Below are 16,035 nucleotides of genomic sequence, written 5' to 3' on the forward strand. Positions count from 1 at the left end.
TTCTGAGTATGTCTAAATTGGATATGATAAACCTACTTAAATGAAATATAATTATGATTATGGCTTTGTTGTTGCAGACAATCCAATTACAAAGTAAGTGCTTGGATCATTTTATACTCTTACTATTTAAAATATCTAACTGAATTAAATGTTTGGAAATACATAATTGACAGAAAGATCGCTATTTAAAAGATTGATGTTAAATTAGTTATCATACATTATTAACACGTCTAAATCAAAATTATTCAGAATTCTATTTTATTCACTCTAATAGGATTTGAAAAACGTAAAATATTAAATTTATAGATTCTAAACATTATAAGTAGAAATTTATTGATAAGCTCCTTATTATGTATTAAATTAATAAATACCTAATGAGCTTGGTGTTTGTATGTAAATGTTATTTTTCACTATTATTATTTATTATAATTAGCCCAAAAATTCATTTTAACATCCATCATATATGTAAGCAAGGTGATCATCTAAAATTTTCATGCATGAATCAAGAATAATGGCTAATTAATCGTTATTGCTAGTAATTAATACATTTTATGTTTATTAATTTATTGCTATTTCTTAAAGGATAGTCCAATCTTTTCCCTAAATTATTAATATTCTATCTTACATTTAGACAATTAAATTTTAATCAAGAAAAGTAATCATGTCTATACAACCACTATTAGCGAGATTCAATTTTAACATTAATTCAGCATATTATGCAGCAGAAATATCGTAAAAGATGATATCTCCATTTGAATGGCAAGACACTAACTGCATATAAGAGTATAATATTGCAATTTAAACAGCTTAAGAATTGGGTGTTGGAAATGGCTATTAATAATTACCAATAATCTGGGAATTAATTGTATTTTACATAGAATCTCTTTTTAAAATTTACACAAATCTCCCCACTAAAGAAAATTAATAAATTTAGTTGTTATTTGCATTTTGATATTATTATATATTTGAAAGAATGATAATAGTTTCAAAATTATAGTCTATTAACAGCTCAGAGTAAATTAATTAAAAAGAACTTTACAAATCTGTTAATTAATAAATTTGCAAGGTACTATTTCCAAGTAAAGCTAGGATTTCTAAGGTGTTATTTGGCAGTGAGACGATACTAAAATCTAAAATATTTTCACACATTTTTGAAATCACTAAGTTTTGCTAATCTAAATTAGAAATCATATACAGTGTTTAATTGCTTAATATTAATAGATTTGAGTTACTACCCTCAATTTAGGTAAATTAAGTTATATCAAGCTAAAGACTCTAACAAGATTACTGATTCAAATTATAGACAAGGAGATTATCTTCTAAAGCTATGAATAACTTTCCTTGAATTTAAATAACAGTATTTACTTAAGTAGAATTGAATTGAATACATTAGTTTCCATTTTATTACTAGTAGAATTCAACTTCAATTTTTTAAAAATCAATGTTGTACTGAACGATCTAAATTCCTTATTTATTATGTATTACGATAAATGTTTATAAAATGGTTAAAGAAACAATGCTTTAACTCAACTAAACTTAAAATTCATATAGTTAAAAGTTAGACATATCTACAAGATATGCTACAACGGTATCATTACCAATATTATATGAGAGGACAAATAAGATATTGCTTTTTACAAAATTAAAATAGGAGTTCTATCCTATCATATGAGTTTAAGAATCTATTAATAGGGTCCTTTTATCTAAAGTTAGATCCCAAACTGAAATGGAATTATCTGTACTTTGTAATAATATAGTCCCATTAACGTTAAAAGCTTTTAAATCTCCATTTTAAAGCTTTTGATTAGAGTAAAATTCTAGATCATCAATGCTAAATAGTTATATTTACTAGTTATAGATGATTGAGTAAAAATTTTTTTTGTATATCTAAACATCCAATAACTCCTAATCATAAGGAATATTTTAGCTTATTTCGTCTGCAACAGAGCATTATGCAATTTACACACATATGTTCTATATAGTATTTCCAATATAAGAAAGATCACATAGCGATTAGCATTTACCATTTGAATAATTTAAATCTAAATTAGGTTGAAAGTAGAAGTTTTACTCGCAAGATTTATACACACAAAGTCCTAATGATGTATCTAATTCAAAGTTCTGTAAACATAAAGTACATTGATCCTATTAGCATATTTAGCACCCAAGACCACAACCTTCAGATTTAATCAAGACTATTATGCTAGTTATTAAAAAGAATATTTATTTAGGCACCATAAATTTAAAAAAGGAATTTTTTTAATTTGAAGTGATTGCTAGATTAAAGTAATTAAAAATAATTTGTAAATTTTATACATTTTAAATTAAAAATAAGCTTTTGAATGAATGAATGACTTACTTATTCTTTTGTAATTATTTACCTACATTATCTTTTTGATTAACTTTCAAAGTAATTTATATACATTCATGAAATCAATTAGTGATTTATTTCTTTTTTAATTTTTTACATAAATTTAATTTTAAAATATTAGAGTAAATTATATTTATTTTCTAAAATATAAATAACAGTTTTAATAAATATTTCAGTATAAATTTACTCTTTCACTAATATATTAATTTATTATAGAATATTTAAAAATAAAATTTAAATTTAATACTTTTAAATATAAATATCCTTACTGTTCTATTAACCAAAAAAATTAAAAAGGGAGTTTGGCTTTTTTTTTAATTAATTAAAAATTAAAATTAGGAGATTAAATAAATAGGAAGGTATTTATTTATTTATTTTTAAATTTTGCAAAAATTAAAATTCTTTGAATATAACAAAAATTATATATATAAAAACAAATTTACTTGCTTCACTCCCTTTTTCTTTTTGATAAAAAATATTTTAAATATTATTAATTTAAAAAAAATAACTTAAAAATAATGTGAATTTTTAAGATTTAAATGAGAAATATTTGATTGCTCATATTACTTTTATTTGAACAAATTTAGATTTTTTTTGATAGTATTGCTGATGTTTATATATTTCATGCTATTAAAATAAGCCCACATAAATAAATTTTAATTTTATTTTAAAAGCTTAATGGTAGTATTGGAATACAATGTAATTAAAACAATTTATTATTATTTATCTTTACTTTAAATATAAACTTTTTATGTTTTTTAAGCTTAAATTTATTCTTAAAATTAGTTTTTCTTGATAGATTTGTAAATTATTTCAGGTTAATTTCCATATTAATCCTTGTTGTCGGAATAAAGATATCCAATCTTTTTTTAGTAGGATGTACTCAAATATTAATTTAAATCTGCCTTAGTTTTTAATGAAATATATATATCATTTATATTTTAAAGCTGGCTGAGATATGAAAAGATTCAATAGAATATTTATATCAATAGGATTGGTTTCTAGCTAAATAATTAATTGATAAGCAAACAAATTAATACTTTCAAATTATTTAACCACTTTCAATAAATAAACAAGTAAATAAATTATAGATATATAAATAAAGATTGATAGATATTCATATATTTTCCATGAAAGTTACAAATACAGCACCTAATTAAATTATTTAATATCGAAGCTGCTCATCTAATCGTAGCCCTATTTATATATAATATCCAAAAACTTATGTAAAAACCATATAGATTCCCAAATATACTACTAACCTAGTGCATATATCTACCAAGCAAATTCCAATTATAAATGTAAGATTTAGTAATTATTTAAAATAATTAAATGAAAATCTTTAAGTAGCCAATCTGTTACGCAATTATTTGAATAATAATTTTACTTATAAAGGTGAAGAAAGAGCAAAAGATAGTTTTGCCTACTTAATATCATAGTACTCCTATTTGTAAAGTTCAAAACTCTAGCTAAAAAAAATAAGAAACAACTATAAATTAAGATTGCTTAGAAACCCTACAAACTTCAAAGGAGATAAATGAAAAAGTAAGTAACTAAATTATTTAATCAGAATAAAAAAAATTTTATTAAAACAAACATAAAATATTCTATTCTTTATTCTATTTAAAATAAGTTTTACATTTCTCAATCATAAATTTAAATATTGTAGAACTTGGGTGTATATTAAGAATGACTGTGTATTCTAAATATTAATGGCAATTTTTTTAAAAAAAGAACATTTAAAATATTAGCTAAATCTTTTATTAAAAAATATTTTATTTGCTGATAAAATTTAGTCCAATCAAATAAAAATAAAACATTTCTATTATGATTTTTTTAATAAATTTTTTTCAAATTATAATAATTATTGTTTTAAACAAAATATTAAGTAGAACGAACAATCAATAGAATCAATAAATTTTATTAAAGGAATTAACAATTAATCTTATGAGCAAGAAAATAGTCTAGTTACACAGAATTTAAGCCAAAACATATCTCTAATGTATCAAAATCCAGTCAGATAAAGTAATTTTTAAGTAGTATCATAACGATATCAAAAATTTACTCATTTTATTTTTTAGATTCACAAAAAGTCCTTTTCCCTCTAACTCCTAATATGAATAATAATTCATTTTTCCTAGACAATAGAGTTAATAAGCACTAAACTACCAGTTAAAATACTTCTTATATTAGTACAACAACTAGGATAAGAAGCTTGAGTCCTGTAATACTAACTCCTAAAGTTTAGAGAGTATAAAAAATACCTGTTATTACTAAAATGTATTCAAGTCAAATTAATTTACATCCAGTCTCCACTTCAATCATCAACACAATACCAATATAAAAAATAAATCTTATTTCTCCTTAAAATATAATAACAACAGTAATACTCTTTAAATTATTCTTAATTATTATTTTAAAAATTCATCATTTTTTATTATTTTTATTTTTATTGAAAATTAAAAATTTTGAAAATTAGATTTTAAAAAATATGTTATTAAAATGAATATGAATTTTATAATTATTTTATTTACAGAATACAATTATACACAGAAAATATTAAGACGGAAGTATTTATGAAGGATAGTTGCAGAATAATTAAAAACAAGGGAAAGGAAAATTAATTTTTACAGATGGAAGCTACTATATTGGGGAATTTCTGAATGATTAAATAAATGGCTTGGGAGAATATTATTCACGTGATAATAAATTAATTTATGAAGGTGAATGGTCATCTAACAAATATCACGGAAGAGGAATATATCATAATATTCTTAATAAGTAATCACATAATTAGGAGAAATTAGCTGTAGATTATAATGATTTCGCTAATTATGAGAGTCTTTGGACAGAATATGAAGGGTAATTCTTCGAAGGATAGAAAAATGGAACTGGTCTCATCCAATTTATTGATGGATCACAATACTTTGGAGGTTTTAAACATGATGAAATAGATGGAGCTGGTGTATACACTTTAAATAATGAAACTAAGTAACAAGTAACAGGAAGCTGGAGCCAAAACAAACTAGAAATTTTGCTGAATTGAAAATGAATTAATTTGCATTTTTATATAGCTTTAAAATTCAAAAATAAATAAATAAATAAATATAAATTTTGGAACACAAAATTAATAAAAACGATTAATTAATTAATATTTTTTATTAGTATTTAATTAACTTTTTATAAAATATTTATAATATCACTATTGAAATCAATCACTCTAAGAAATTTATTTAACAAAGTGTTTTTTTATTATTTCCTATCAGACTATTATTTGTTTATTATCAATTTTTTAATTACTTCTTCAAAAGTGAAGAGGAATTTGTTTGTTAATAATTATTTTCTCAAAATTTAACTTTGTTTTTTTATGGTTTTGCTATTGTTTGAAATGTTTATTTATGATTTTTATTACTCTCATGAAGAGAGTTGTTAAAATGAAGAACTGGTTCGTTATTAATTTGTAAATTAATTAATTTTCTTTTATTTATCAAAATTTAACTTTTGATTTATTTATTTGTTTTATAAGATGTTTTAATTGTTTTGGTTATTTATTTATTTAATTAGTTAATTAGTGAATAGTTTGTTTTTTGCAGATTGAAAAAGAAGTATTTTAAATATAATTAATTAATAGGTTAGTTATTTTCTTGTTTTTATAATTAAATAGCATTATTAAGTTAACTTTTTGCATTCATTTTGATTTTGTTATTTATTATCTTTTGTTCTTCAAGCAAAGAGCTTATTTGATAAAACAAGTTATGGGGCATTTAAATATTGTGCTTCAGTATATATCTCTTTTAAGATAGATTTGTAATTAAATTTGATTCCACCTTTCACAACGTCTTCATCGCTGCTAACATCATCGTCTTGAGACTATTAAATTCAATGTTAAAACATTAAAAATCTAAAAATTATATGAATATAATATATTTACATGAGTAATAACTTTGGAGAATTAGTTGGGGATTTTTAAGAAATCCTCTTTGAAAATTTTAAAAGTGAAGAGTTTTTCACCTTTTTTGTATACTTTATATCCATCTAAGTAATCATTCAGTTAAAATTAACTGATTAGAGGTGACTTTTTAAATGAACTTTCAACATTTTCGTTCTTTTCTGTGTTTTAGATGCTCATTTACTTTTTGTTAATATTGCTACCTAAGTTTTGCACTAAAGAATTTGTAGAAGAGCTAAGATTAGTGCTTGCTATAGATGTATTTAGAGAGCTTTCTAGAGTTTTGTTTTTTTGGTTAAATTTCTCTTGCAAAATTCTTTCGTTCTTGTCGTCTTCATTTTCATCTTGTAAGTCTTCTTCCTCTATCTTTACCATACTAGCATCCATTAAATTACTAAGAATATTATTAGATTAAATTGGTTTTATTTATTGATATTATGAGGTCTTGTTGCAGTTAGAGTTTATCTCTTACAGAGGAACCCTATTCAATTATTAGTTAATATTTTCTTAGCTTTTAATGATTTTTTTTTGTTGCTATTCGCTATCCTCAATTTCTATGTCATATCTTTGACTATTTGTGTTAAATATTTTAGTAGAAGAGTTTATTTTTATCTTTTCGTAGGATTCGAGCTAACCAATCACGCAAATTATATTTTCTTTATTCCCTTTATTCTTTTAAGTTTGCTTTAATGAGTTTTCCTTTGATAAATTTTTTTTATTTTCATCTTATGGAGCTTAGTTTTCTTAACAGGAATTTTAGGATCTTGTTTACATTCTATATAAGGTGTTACTAGGTCTAAATATCCTAGTCTTATCTACTTTTAATGTTCTCTAAGACAAAATTCCTCTCTAAACTAAAAATTAAGCAGTAGATTCATTTTTAATTGACTTTTTAAATTAAAAAATTGATTAATATTCAAACAAAATTAACTTCATTTTTTATAAAAAACTTAATATTTTGATCATTATGATCAAAATGCAAAGTTATGTTAAATGAACATAAATCAAAGTTAAAACTGCAATATTTTTAAAATTAACTAGCTACCTATCCATTCTGCTACCATATAGATTTCTTGATCCTTTAGCAAGTATTTTCTGAGCTTTAGACTTCTGGGATTTTCATTTATGAGATGTTTAACCTTGTTGCGCAAGCTTGTTTTTTAAATATAAGACACTGGTCAGTTTATTTGTTTGTTTGTTTATTTATTTATTTAGATTTTATCTTGTAATACTAAAGTATTATTAATTAATTAATAATTTAATTTCTAATTATAATTTGCAAACAAAGGCAATTAAAGCGTATTTATTGATATATTAATGATATGATATATGTGTGGTAAATTTCTAAATTCAAAATCAAATTTGCTACTAATTTATTTAATAATTATAAATTAATTTACTTTTATTATATCTTTCATCAATTAAATTTGTTTAATTACAAATTTCAAATTTAAATTTTTTTTCGCTCAAAAAATTTAACATATATTAAAGAGTTAATTACCAATTACTTAATAACACCAAGCAAAAAAGATAATTCTAAAAACACTCTCTTTTTGATTACTCCGCATAATTATTTATTTATTTATTAAATTTTTTAATTAATCTTTCTTAATACCCAAATTAACAACGATATTAAAAGCAAACATAAATGATTCATTTATCTTTAAATTCATAAAAAATTAAACAAAGTAAATAAAAAATATTTCAAATTTAAATTTAAATAGAATTTTAAAGATAAAAATAAAATTTTAGTATTAAAATTTTATACTAAAATATTATATAAAGATTTACTTATTTCTCTTATTATTTTTATATTGTTTGCTTTATATCTAAAATCAATTATACTTTATATTTTAGCAAATATATTTTATAAAATGTCTAGCATGAATCTCATCTCATTCAATTAAATTCAAAAACAGTAAAAATTTATTCGTTAAACTTTGAAACAGTATTTTTTAAATATTAAAGCTAGTTACAACTTAAGTGTTAATAAAATAAATGTTTTTTAAGGAGAACCAATAAATAACAGTCAAATAATAAAATAATTTTTATTTCAACTAACTGTTTGATGCATCCAATCTCTATTTCATCATCACTAATAATTGAATCACTTTTTTATCGTTAAAATTTTAAATTTAATCTTAAATTTAATTTAATCGCTTAAATTTAAAATTAATCAAAAAGTGAGGGTAATTCATTGAAATTATCAGAAATAATTAGATTTTAGTTTTTCTCTCTCTCTCTATGAAAGCAAATGCTCTCAAAAAGTTTAAAAGCTATATTTTTATTTTTTAATGAAGTAGATATTCTAATATAGAAATTTTAATAATCCTAAAATATCATTTTATCTTATTCTCTAGTTTTATTTATTTATTGTAATCTTAAAAAATATTTATTATTCAATTTAGTGTGCTAGATTAAATTTCTTATCAAATAAATTCATTCAACTTATTAAATATAAAAAGACTATTAATCAAAAAATTGTAATATAACACGCACTAAAATTCAATTTACTTAAAGATCAAATAAATTAAAAATGAAAGTAAACTAAATATTTAATTTTGTTTATTAATAAAACAAACAAAATTAAATGAATTTTTTTTTACAAAATTTTTTAATTAATTTTTTTTCGATAACAAAAAATACAGAAAATTGCTTCAATTTTATTCTTAATATTTTAGTAGTTAAAAATAATTATTTACAATAATAGCATGCAAAATGAATATTAATTCTAATAATAATTTATAAATTTTAACTAGTTTAAGTTTAATTACTCTAAATAGTTTTTGAAAATAAATAATGGTGGCATAAATATATTTTAATTTATTAGTTTCAATGATTTTTAATATAATTTTTTTAGGGAGAGCTATTCATATTATTGAGGTAGTGGTTTGAAATTTAGTTGTTATTATTATTGTTTACGAAATTATTTGAATTATTTTGTTAAATAGAGTTGTTATATTTATAGTTTGAATTGCTAGATGCTATATTCGATGTTCTTTTTGCTCTAACTGGGCTAGATTCATAATTAGAGCTGGAATTCTAATTTGAATTAAAACTGCTTGCTAAGATTTATCTTGGATCTATTTAAGATTAATTCCCAATTTTATTTTTGGAAGAGGAATCTGTTATAATTAATTGATTAGAAGAGTTTTCATTTGAATTAATCCTGTTATTGTTAAGTGGAGGTTTGTATGTGAGTTTTTTGTCGATTAACATTTATACAGCTACAGAAGTATTAGCTTTAGCTTCTTTTGATTCATTTTATGCAAAATATTTGTGTTTTTCAGGTGTATATGTATTGTATTTGTTTCTTCTGCCTGCTTAGTCATAGCTGAGATGCCTCTGAGTTTCTGTTTAGATTTACTATCTGTTTATTTGGGGATTATTCATTAATTAATTTTATTAATCTTAATTCTTTTCTAAGTAGATATCCATGAAATTAGATTGAGAACCCTATCTGTTTTCGTAAACAAGGTAGTTTATTTCATTGTTTCTCAAATTATTCCTACTCTTCCTATCACTAAATCTTTCTAATTTTTAACCATTTAAACTTTGTCTTTCATGAATACTTATTTGAGTGTTTAAAGTTGTGCCATTTTGCTTAATTTAGTCATTATATTCATCTTATATTATTCTTGGTAGGTTTGAGTTTAAATAGTTACCGTTCTAATTGGGTTTAGCAAATATATCTTGATAGTCATTAATATGATTTTACTTACCATTTCTCATCTTTTAATTAACTTCAAATGTTTAGTTGTATTCATTTAAGTGTTGATCATTTCCACCCTTGTACGTAGCAGTGTGTTGACTATTTTTAGTTTTGTATTGTTTTGAACCTAAAGAAGGTATTTCTCCCATGGAAGAATTGTGATAGAATGATAAATTTGGAGAATTTTCTCTGTTTTGTTAGTATCTTATATTATTAATATAATTTATATTAGTATTATTATTAGTGTTATTATAAGAATTATTAAAAGTGCTATCATGATTATTGTTAGTATTGTTTTAAAAAGAGGGTCTTTTCTTGTCGTCTTCGATTTAGTTTGATTAGTTTGTTTATGACTCTTAGTTAAGAAAAGAAGAGTTTTCTTCAAATTCGTGATTATTTCTAAATTAAATTAATGGAGGTAGACGGTCTTTTTGAGCTAAAGACTTATCTTAATCAATTAGTTTATCTTTTGAGTCAGAATTATTTTATCTTTTATTAACTGAAATTCGTTTCACTTTGAATTTAAAATTTTTGTTTTCATTTTAATCAAAGCTTCTTTAAGATTGCATTTCATTTTAATTTGTTTGTTGAGATTGTTCGTTTTAGTTATTGTACTCATCTTCGTTTAAAGGATAAGGTTTAATTGAAAAACTATTCAAATTTTAATCTTTTTTTATTAATTCAAGCTTTTCTGGTCTCTAACCATTGAAATTTTATTTAGTGTAATTGTAAGCGATTACACTGGGCATAAAATCGCTATCATTCATAAAACTGTCGCCCTATTTATTTCCTTTGATGATAGGGCTGCGATCTAAATTTTCTTAGAACTCATTCGGTTTTTATTCATAAATTGGAGTCATATTTCCATTGTTGTTATCTATTTAAGCAAAAATAAATTGAATAAATAAATAAATAAGAAAAAATCGATAAATTACTTTGTTTTCTGCTTGTCATTTAATTTGATTTTTCTAAATTTTGTTGTCTGTTTTCGTCATCAAATAAGCTTATTTAATTCTGAAATTATTTGCCATTACTTTATTAAGGAGTTGATTTAACTGAAGAGATATTGTTTTGACTAAGAATATTTTGTTAGTTTACTCTTGAGTCTTATTTCTGAATGCTGAGTGCAGAAACAGATTTTTTTTAATTTTATGTTCCATCATTCAAAGAATTTTAATTGATAATAGAATTACTATTATTTATAAAGTGAGGCCAAAATTCTGGTCTTGAAATAGTTTGTCTCTAAAACTTATCAACACTTGTCTTTGAATAAAATAAAACGTAAGCTTTCTATGAAATTATTTCTTTATATGGATTCTTCACGTAATAAACTTTAGAATCATCAAACAAATACCAATCTTGAGTATCTCTATTCTTTGCATAAGCTGTATAATGTCCTCCTCCTAAATTTCCAGAATGGTTCTATTTAACAAATTAAAGTGTAAGAATGTTTTTGATAGTAATTTTGATATAAAGTAGTTTAAGAACTTTATTTTTTGCTATGTAAAAAATTAAATATTTATTTGTAAATTATTTGATCTAAATTCATTAATTATTAATCTTAAATCATCATTTAAAGAATGAAACATTTGATTTTATTTTATTTGAATAATTAAACATTATTTAAAAGTATAAAAAAAATTATGTGGTTTTAGTTAATAATTTTCATTATCATTTTACATATAGTACCAATAAGATATACATTAGCTTAGGTATTATCTAGCTTGAACTTAAAAAATTGGGATTTAAACAGTTAAATAATGCTTTTCAATCAAATTTAATCATTGTTAATTACTTGAAGAAATTAATTTTGTAAAATTTTATTTATTTAGAAAATATGATTAGCATTAATTGAAATTAAATAAAATATAAAAAATTTCTTCTTGAAAGTATATTGGGTTAATAATATTTCTTTTCTACAACATCAATTTTTATTTTTTAAACAATTATTCATAGAATAATAAATTCTCAACACTTGAAATGATGATAGATTAGCAAAATAATTTAATTTTAGATTAAAAATTTAAAAATTAAAACTCAAGATATTAAAATTGTCAATATTTTAATTTATTTCATAATATTCTTTTTTAAATCTGCTTTAAAAAATCCTTAATTTGGATGGATGCTTTATTTAGGTTATTTATAAAAACCCACTTGAATATTATTTAAAAAATACTCTCAAAGATTGTTAATTGAGATAAATTTAAGTTTGATTTAATAACTCTAAATTTATAATGTCTTTTTTTAAAATCATCTAGTTTATTTAAGTCATTATTTATTACACAAACTGAGAAAAGATCATAAATTGGTCTCATTTTTTCTTTTCCTGAAACTTTTTAGCTGAGATCAAATTGAGTAATTTTGAAATCTATAAATTTGTTGATTTTTCCTCTGTTTTCTTTTGTGAAAGAAAATCTATTTTAAATAAATATTTACTGACTTTTCAATTATATTTTTAATTACCTTTTTAAATGGATAATCAGAATGTTAGGAGTCTTCCATAAATCTATTTTTTTTGTTGAGGGCGTTCTTTTTTTACATGAAGTGCAAAGCCACCATTCACTTTTATCAAGCTTTTCTTCTTTTGTGAATTCCTCAATGCAATCTTCAATAGATATTATGCCTTTGGATTAATTCTTGTCTTGTTATGGAATTGGAACACTCAAATACATAAAAGTATCGAATTTGTGGGAAACAGTTTCACAAACTAAACACTTTAGTGTTGATTTAAGTTGTCCTTGAAAGAGATCTACTACTATAGATTTATTTCTAAGAAGATAATTTTTCCAGGATTCAGCTGCATATGTTTCATATTGATCACTTTAATAATCTTTATCTTCAATTGCAGGTTTCTTTTTGACTCTATTTAAATCCTTTTTATAAAGAAAAATACTTGTAGCTGACACAATTAATTTAAATAATCTCTATTTCTTTACTTCGTGCAGTAAATCAAGTAGAAATATCAAAAATTCTTGAGAATCTTATTGTGAACCATCACCAAATATTGCAGAAAACTACTATATAGTATTTAAAAATACTTTTGGCACAATGTATTTATTGTTTTGACACCATATCATGCTATTATTTCAATAAAAATCAATAAATTACTCCCATAAATTGCATTGTTAAACAAACTATTTAATTAATTACTTCACTAAATCAGCAAAAGCATAAGTTACTTTACCTTTAGATCCAAGTGGATTATTTGTATTAACCTCTTAATTATGTAAATCACTCAAGAAATAATCCATTAGGGGTTAAACATTCAGAAGACATTAAAGAGCTATTAAATTATTTTAATGAAACTGAGTTATTTTAAAGCTCTCAAAATGAACTTTTAGTTTCTATTTGAAATATTTTACCTGAATTGATAAAACAAGTATTTCCTAAATTTGATATACCGACCAAACCCAGAGGATCTTAGTCTGTTAATTCATTATATCTCTGCTTACTCTGATGTATATCGTTTGGGATCTGACAATAATCTATCTGTTAAAAAAATACAAAATCAATAAATCATTTTGTCCATAATTTCTAAACATCTATTTACATTCAGCTTATTTTCTCTCTTCAAAGGTGATTTTACATTTTCTACAAACTGTTTATTGCTATTTTTCCTCAATGATGATTTCCTCAAGTCTTCAGTTGCAAATACTAAAAATAAATTAAAAAAAGCTTGAAATCCATATATGAATTGCTTTAAAAATATCTTAATATTTAACAATCTATATATTTTGTATCTAATAAATTATGATACTTTATTAACTTTTAATGCCGCAGATGCCCATAAAATTTAATCCTCCTTTTAAAATCCAATTCGTTCAAATACTTTTGTATGTTCCTAATATAATCGATTTGCTACTTAGTTAGTTAGTCAGTAAATGATTTAAAAAAAGCAATCGAATTTTGGCTTGTCTGTCTAACTAAATATTGCAAAATTTTAGTTTTGATAATTGATTATTTAATTGATCTGATTTTAAGAAACAATTACTTTTTACCAATAAAATTAGAGATTTAATTAATAGGAATAATTTGCAAACACAATCAATCGATTAGTATTTACTTTTTAATAATTAAATCCAAACGCTTTTCTCTAATGTTATAACAAAAGTATTACTGCAAAATGCATTCATAACATATTAATTATACTTTCCTAATTAGTAATATGTATTAAATCAATGTAAACAAAATTTTACATAAACCACTCTTTATTAAAATAACTCATTTACCAAATTCCATTATTTTAATTAATTTATTTGTTTGTTCACCCTTAACTTCGACTTAGAATTCAGCTTTTAAATTATTATTTAAGTATTAAAAAATTTTTTATTTATTTTAATAGGTTTGTCTCAAGTCATATCTTACTTAAAAATATAAGTATAAATCATATTTCTTTATTTCATTACTAGCTTTTTACATCAAATAAAATTTTTAAAGCATTTATTCTCAATTAATTTGTCATTAATTAAACAGAACACTAGATATCAAAATTATCTTACTAAAAATGGTCATCCTTTTGTTTTTACAGATATATACAAAAAATACAAAAAGTTTGATTTTTTGGTATATATTTAAATACTTATATGAATTTCTATAAATAAATATGACAAAAAAAGTTCCTAACATATATTTTAAGCTTGAATTTTTAATTATTATAAACATTTTTTAACATTAATAGATACTTATTAAAAAACGATAAATTAATTTTATTTTATTTAACTTTAAATATTTTTTGAATATCTTTTTAAATTAAAATTTATTATTATTATTTTTTTAAAATTTGTAAACAAATCTATTTTTTATCTTTTAGTTTAAATTCCAATAGAATTATTGATTTATTTTATTTAGCTTGTTTAATAATATTATTATTTTATTAGCAAAAATATTTTTTTTTCTCATAAAAATATTAGTTTTTTTAAAAATTTTATCTTTTTGTAGTGTTAATTATCATAAAATGATTTAATTTTGTTTGAAAATAGAGCTTGTTTAATTTAAATTTGTTTTGAAATAATTTGAGAAGTTAAAATATATTCAAGAATTAACTATTTCTATAGTTAAACAATATATTTATTTCTAAATATAAAATTTACTGTATTTATATGATTACAACAATTTAAGAAATTGTAAAAATCCTTATTTATTAGATACTTAAGTGTTTCATATTAACAAAAAATGATTAATTAACTTTATAAATAAACTTTTGGATTAAATTTTCATCCTTTTAATTTAAACTGTTGGTAAAAAATTTATAAAGAATTAAGTTAATATTTTTAAATTATTTTTTTCTGTTTAAAAAATATATTCAAAATAAAGGTAAATTATCCTGAAAATATAATTCAATTGTGTTTGATTATTATAAAAAAATGTTTATTTTAAAATAATTAACATCTCCTTTAACATTTCCAAAATAGTCTTAACTTTCTTAAGAAATAAATTTACAAAATCGATAATCATTCATATATAATTAGAAGTTAAATTTTTCAAAATTTTACTTAATATTAAAAGTAATAAAATTTTTTTAATATCTTTTGATATTAAATTATTTAAAAAAATTTAATTTTAAAATAAATAAATAATTATTCACAGACTTTAGGATAAATTTTAGGTGATATTTTAAAGTTTTTAAAAAATTAAACTATTAAGTGCTATTTTATCAAGTATAAAGCTATTTGTACTCATAAAACAAATCTATATAAGCAATCTTTAAAAATAATTTCAATTATTAATTAAAACTGTTTAGTTTAATAAAATTATGAAAAAAATTGAAATAATTTGAAAGAGAACAATTTTAATAAAGAACATATTTATTGGTTGATTTAAATATATATTAGTTTTTTAAGATATGGGAGAGTATTATATTAATAAATTAAATCATAATTATGTATTAAAATTTTTATGAACGTATTTTATAAAGTATTTATCAGTTTTTTATTAAATTAATTGCTAATATTAAAAATAAGTCAAAGTTACTATATTTTTAATAGTAAATCAGCGTAATATATA

At 21.4% G+C, this 16,035-nt stretch overlaps 4 protein-coding genes across 4 annotated transcripts; 1 reads left to right on the plus strand and 3 right to left on the minus strand. All coding sequences in view use genetic code 6, as the record gives it.

The window, feature by feature from the left end:
* Positions 1–262: 262 nt before the first annotated feature.
* TTHERM_00757750 (hypothetical protein) lies at positions 263–2,238 on the minus strand (the record flags this gene model as incomplete). Its single annotated transcript, XM_001016957.2, has 2 exons — positions 263–309; positions 372–2,238. The coding sequence occupies 2 exons, from the start codon at positions 2,236–2,238 to the stop codon at positions 263–265; spliced, it is 1,914 nt and encodes a 637-aa protein (XP_001016957.2).
* Positions 2,239–3,393: 1,155 nt separating this feature from the next.
* On the plus strand, positions 3,394–5,606 carry TTHERM_00757760 (MORN motif protein). Its single transcript, XM_001016958.3, has 5 exons — positions 3,394–3,672; positions 3,767–3,916; positions 4,264–4,396; positions 4,453–4,754; positions 4,908–5,606. The coding sequence occupies exons 1-5, from the start codon at positions 3,502–3,504 to the stop codon at positions 5,415–5,417; spliced, it is 1,266 nt and encodes a 421-aa protein (XP_001016958.3). The 5' UTR covers positions 3,394–3,501; the 3' UTR covers positions 5,418–5,606.
* A 488-nt stretch (positions 5,607–6,094) lies between these two features.
* TTHERM_00757770 (hypothetical protein) lies at positions 6,095–7,443 on the minus strand (the record flags this gene model as incomplete). The annotated part of the gene is made up of 3 exons (XM_001016959.1): positions 6,095–6,241; positions 6,303–7,208; positions 7,366–7,443. 3 exons carry the CDS (start codon positions 7,441–7,443, stop codon positions 6,095–6,097), a joined length of 1,131 nt encoding a protein of 376 aa, XP_001016959.1.
* Positions 7,444–9,152: 1,709 nt separating this feature from the next.
* TTHERM_00757780 (ubiquitin carboxy-terminal hydrolase) lies at positions 9,153–13,820 on the minus strand (the record flags this gene model as incomplete). Its single annotated transcript, XM_001016960.2, has 9 exons — positions 9,153–10,909; positions 10,968–11,454; positions 12,315–12,447; positions 12,496–12,905; positions 12,969–13,110; positions 13,183–13,315; positions 13,395–13,521; positions 13,583–13,686; positions 13,799–13,820. The coding sequence occupies 9 exons, from the start codon at positions 13,818–13,820 to the stop codon at positions 9,153–9,155; spliced, it is 3,315 nt and encodes a 1,104-aa protein (XP_001016960.2).
* Positions 13,821–16,035: the final 2,215 nt, after the last annotated feature.

This window comes from Tetrahymena thermophila (genome assembly GCF_000189635.1).
Source record: "Tetrahymena thermophila SB210 genomic scaffold scf_8254630, whole genome shotgun sequence".
In the NCBI taxonomy this organism is placed as follows: Eukaryota; Ciliophora; class Oligohymenophorea; order Hymenostomatida; family Tetrahymenidae; genus Tetrahymena; species Tetrahymena thermophila.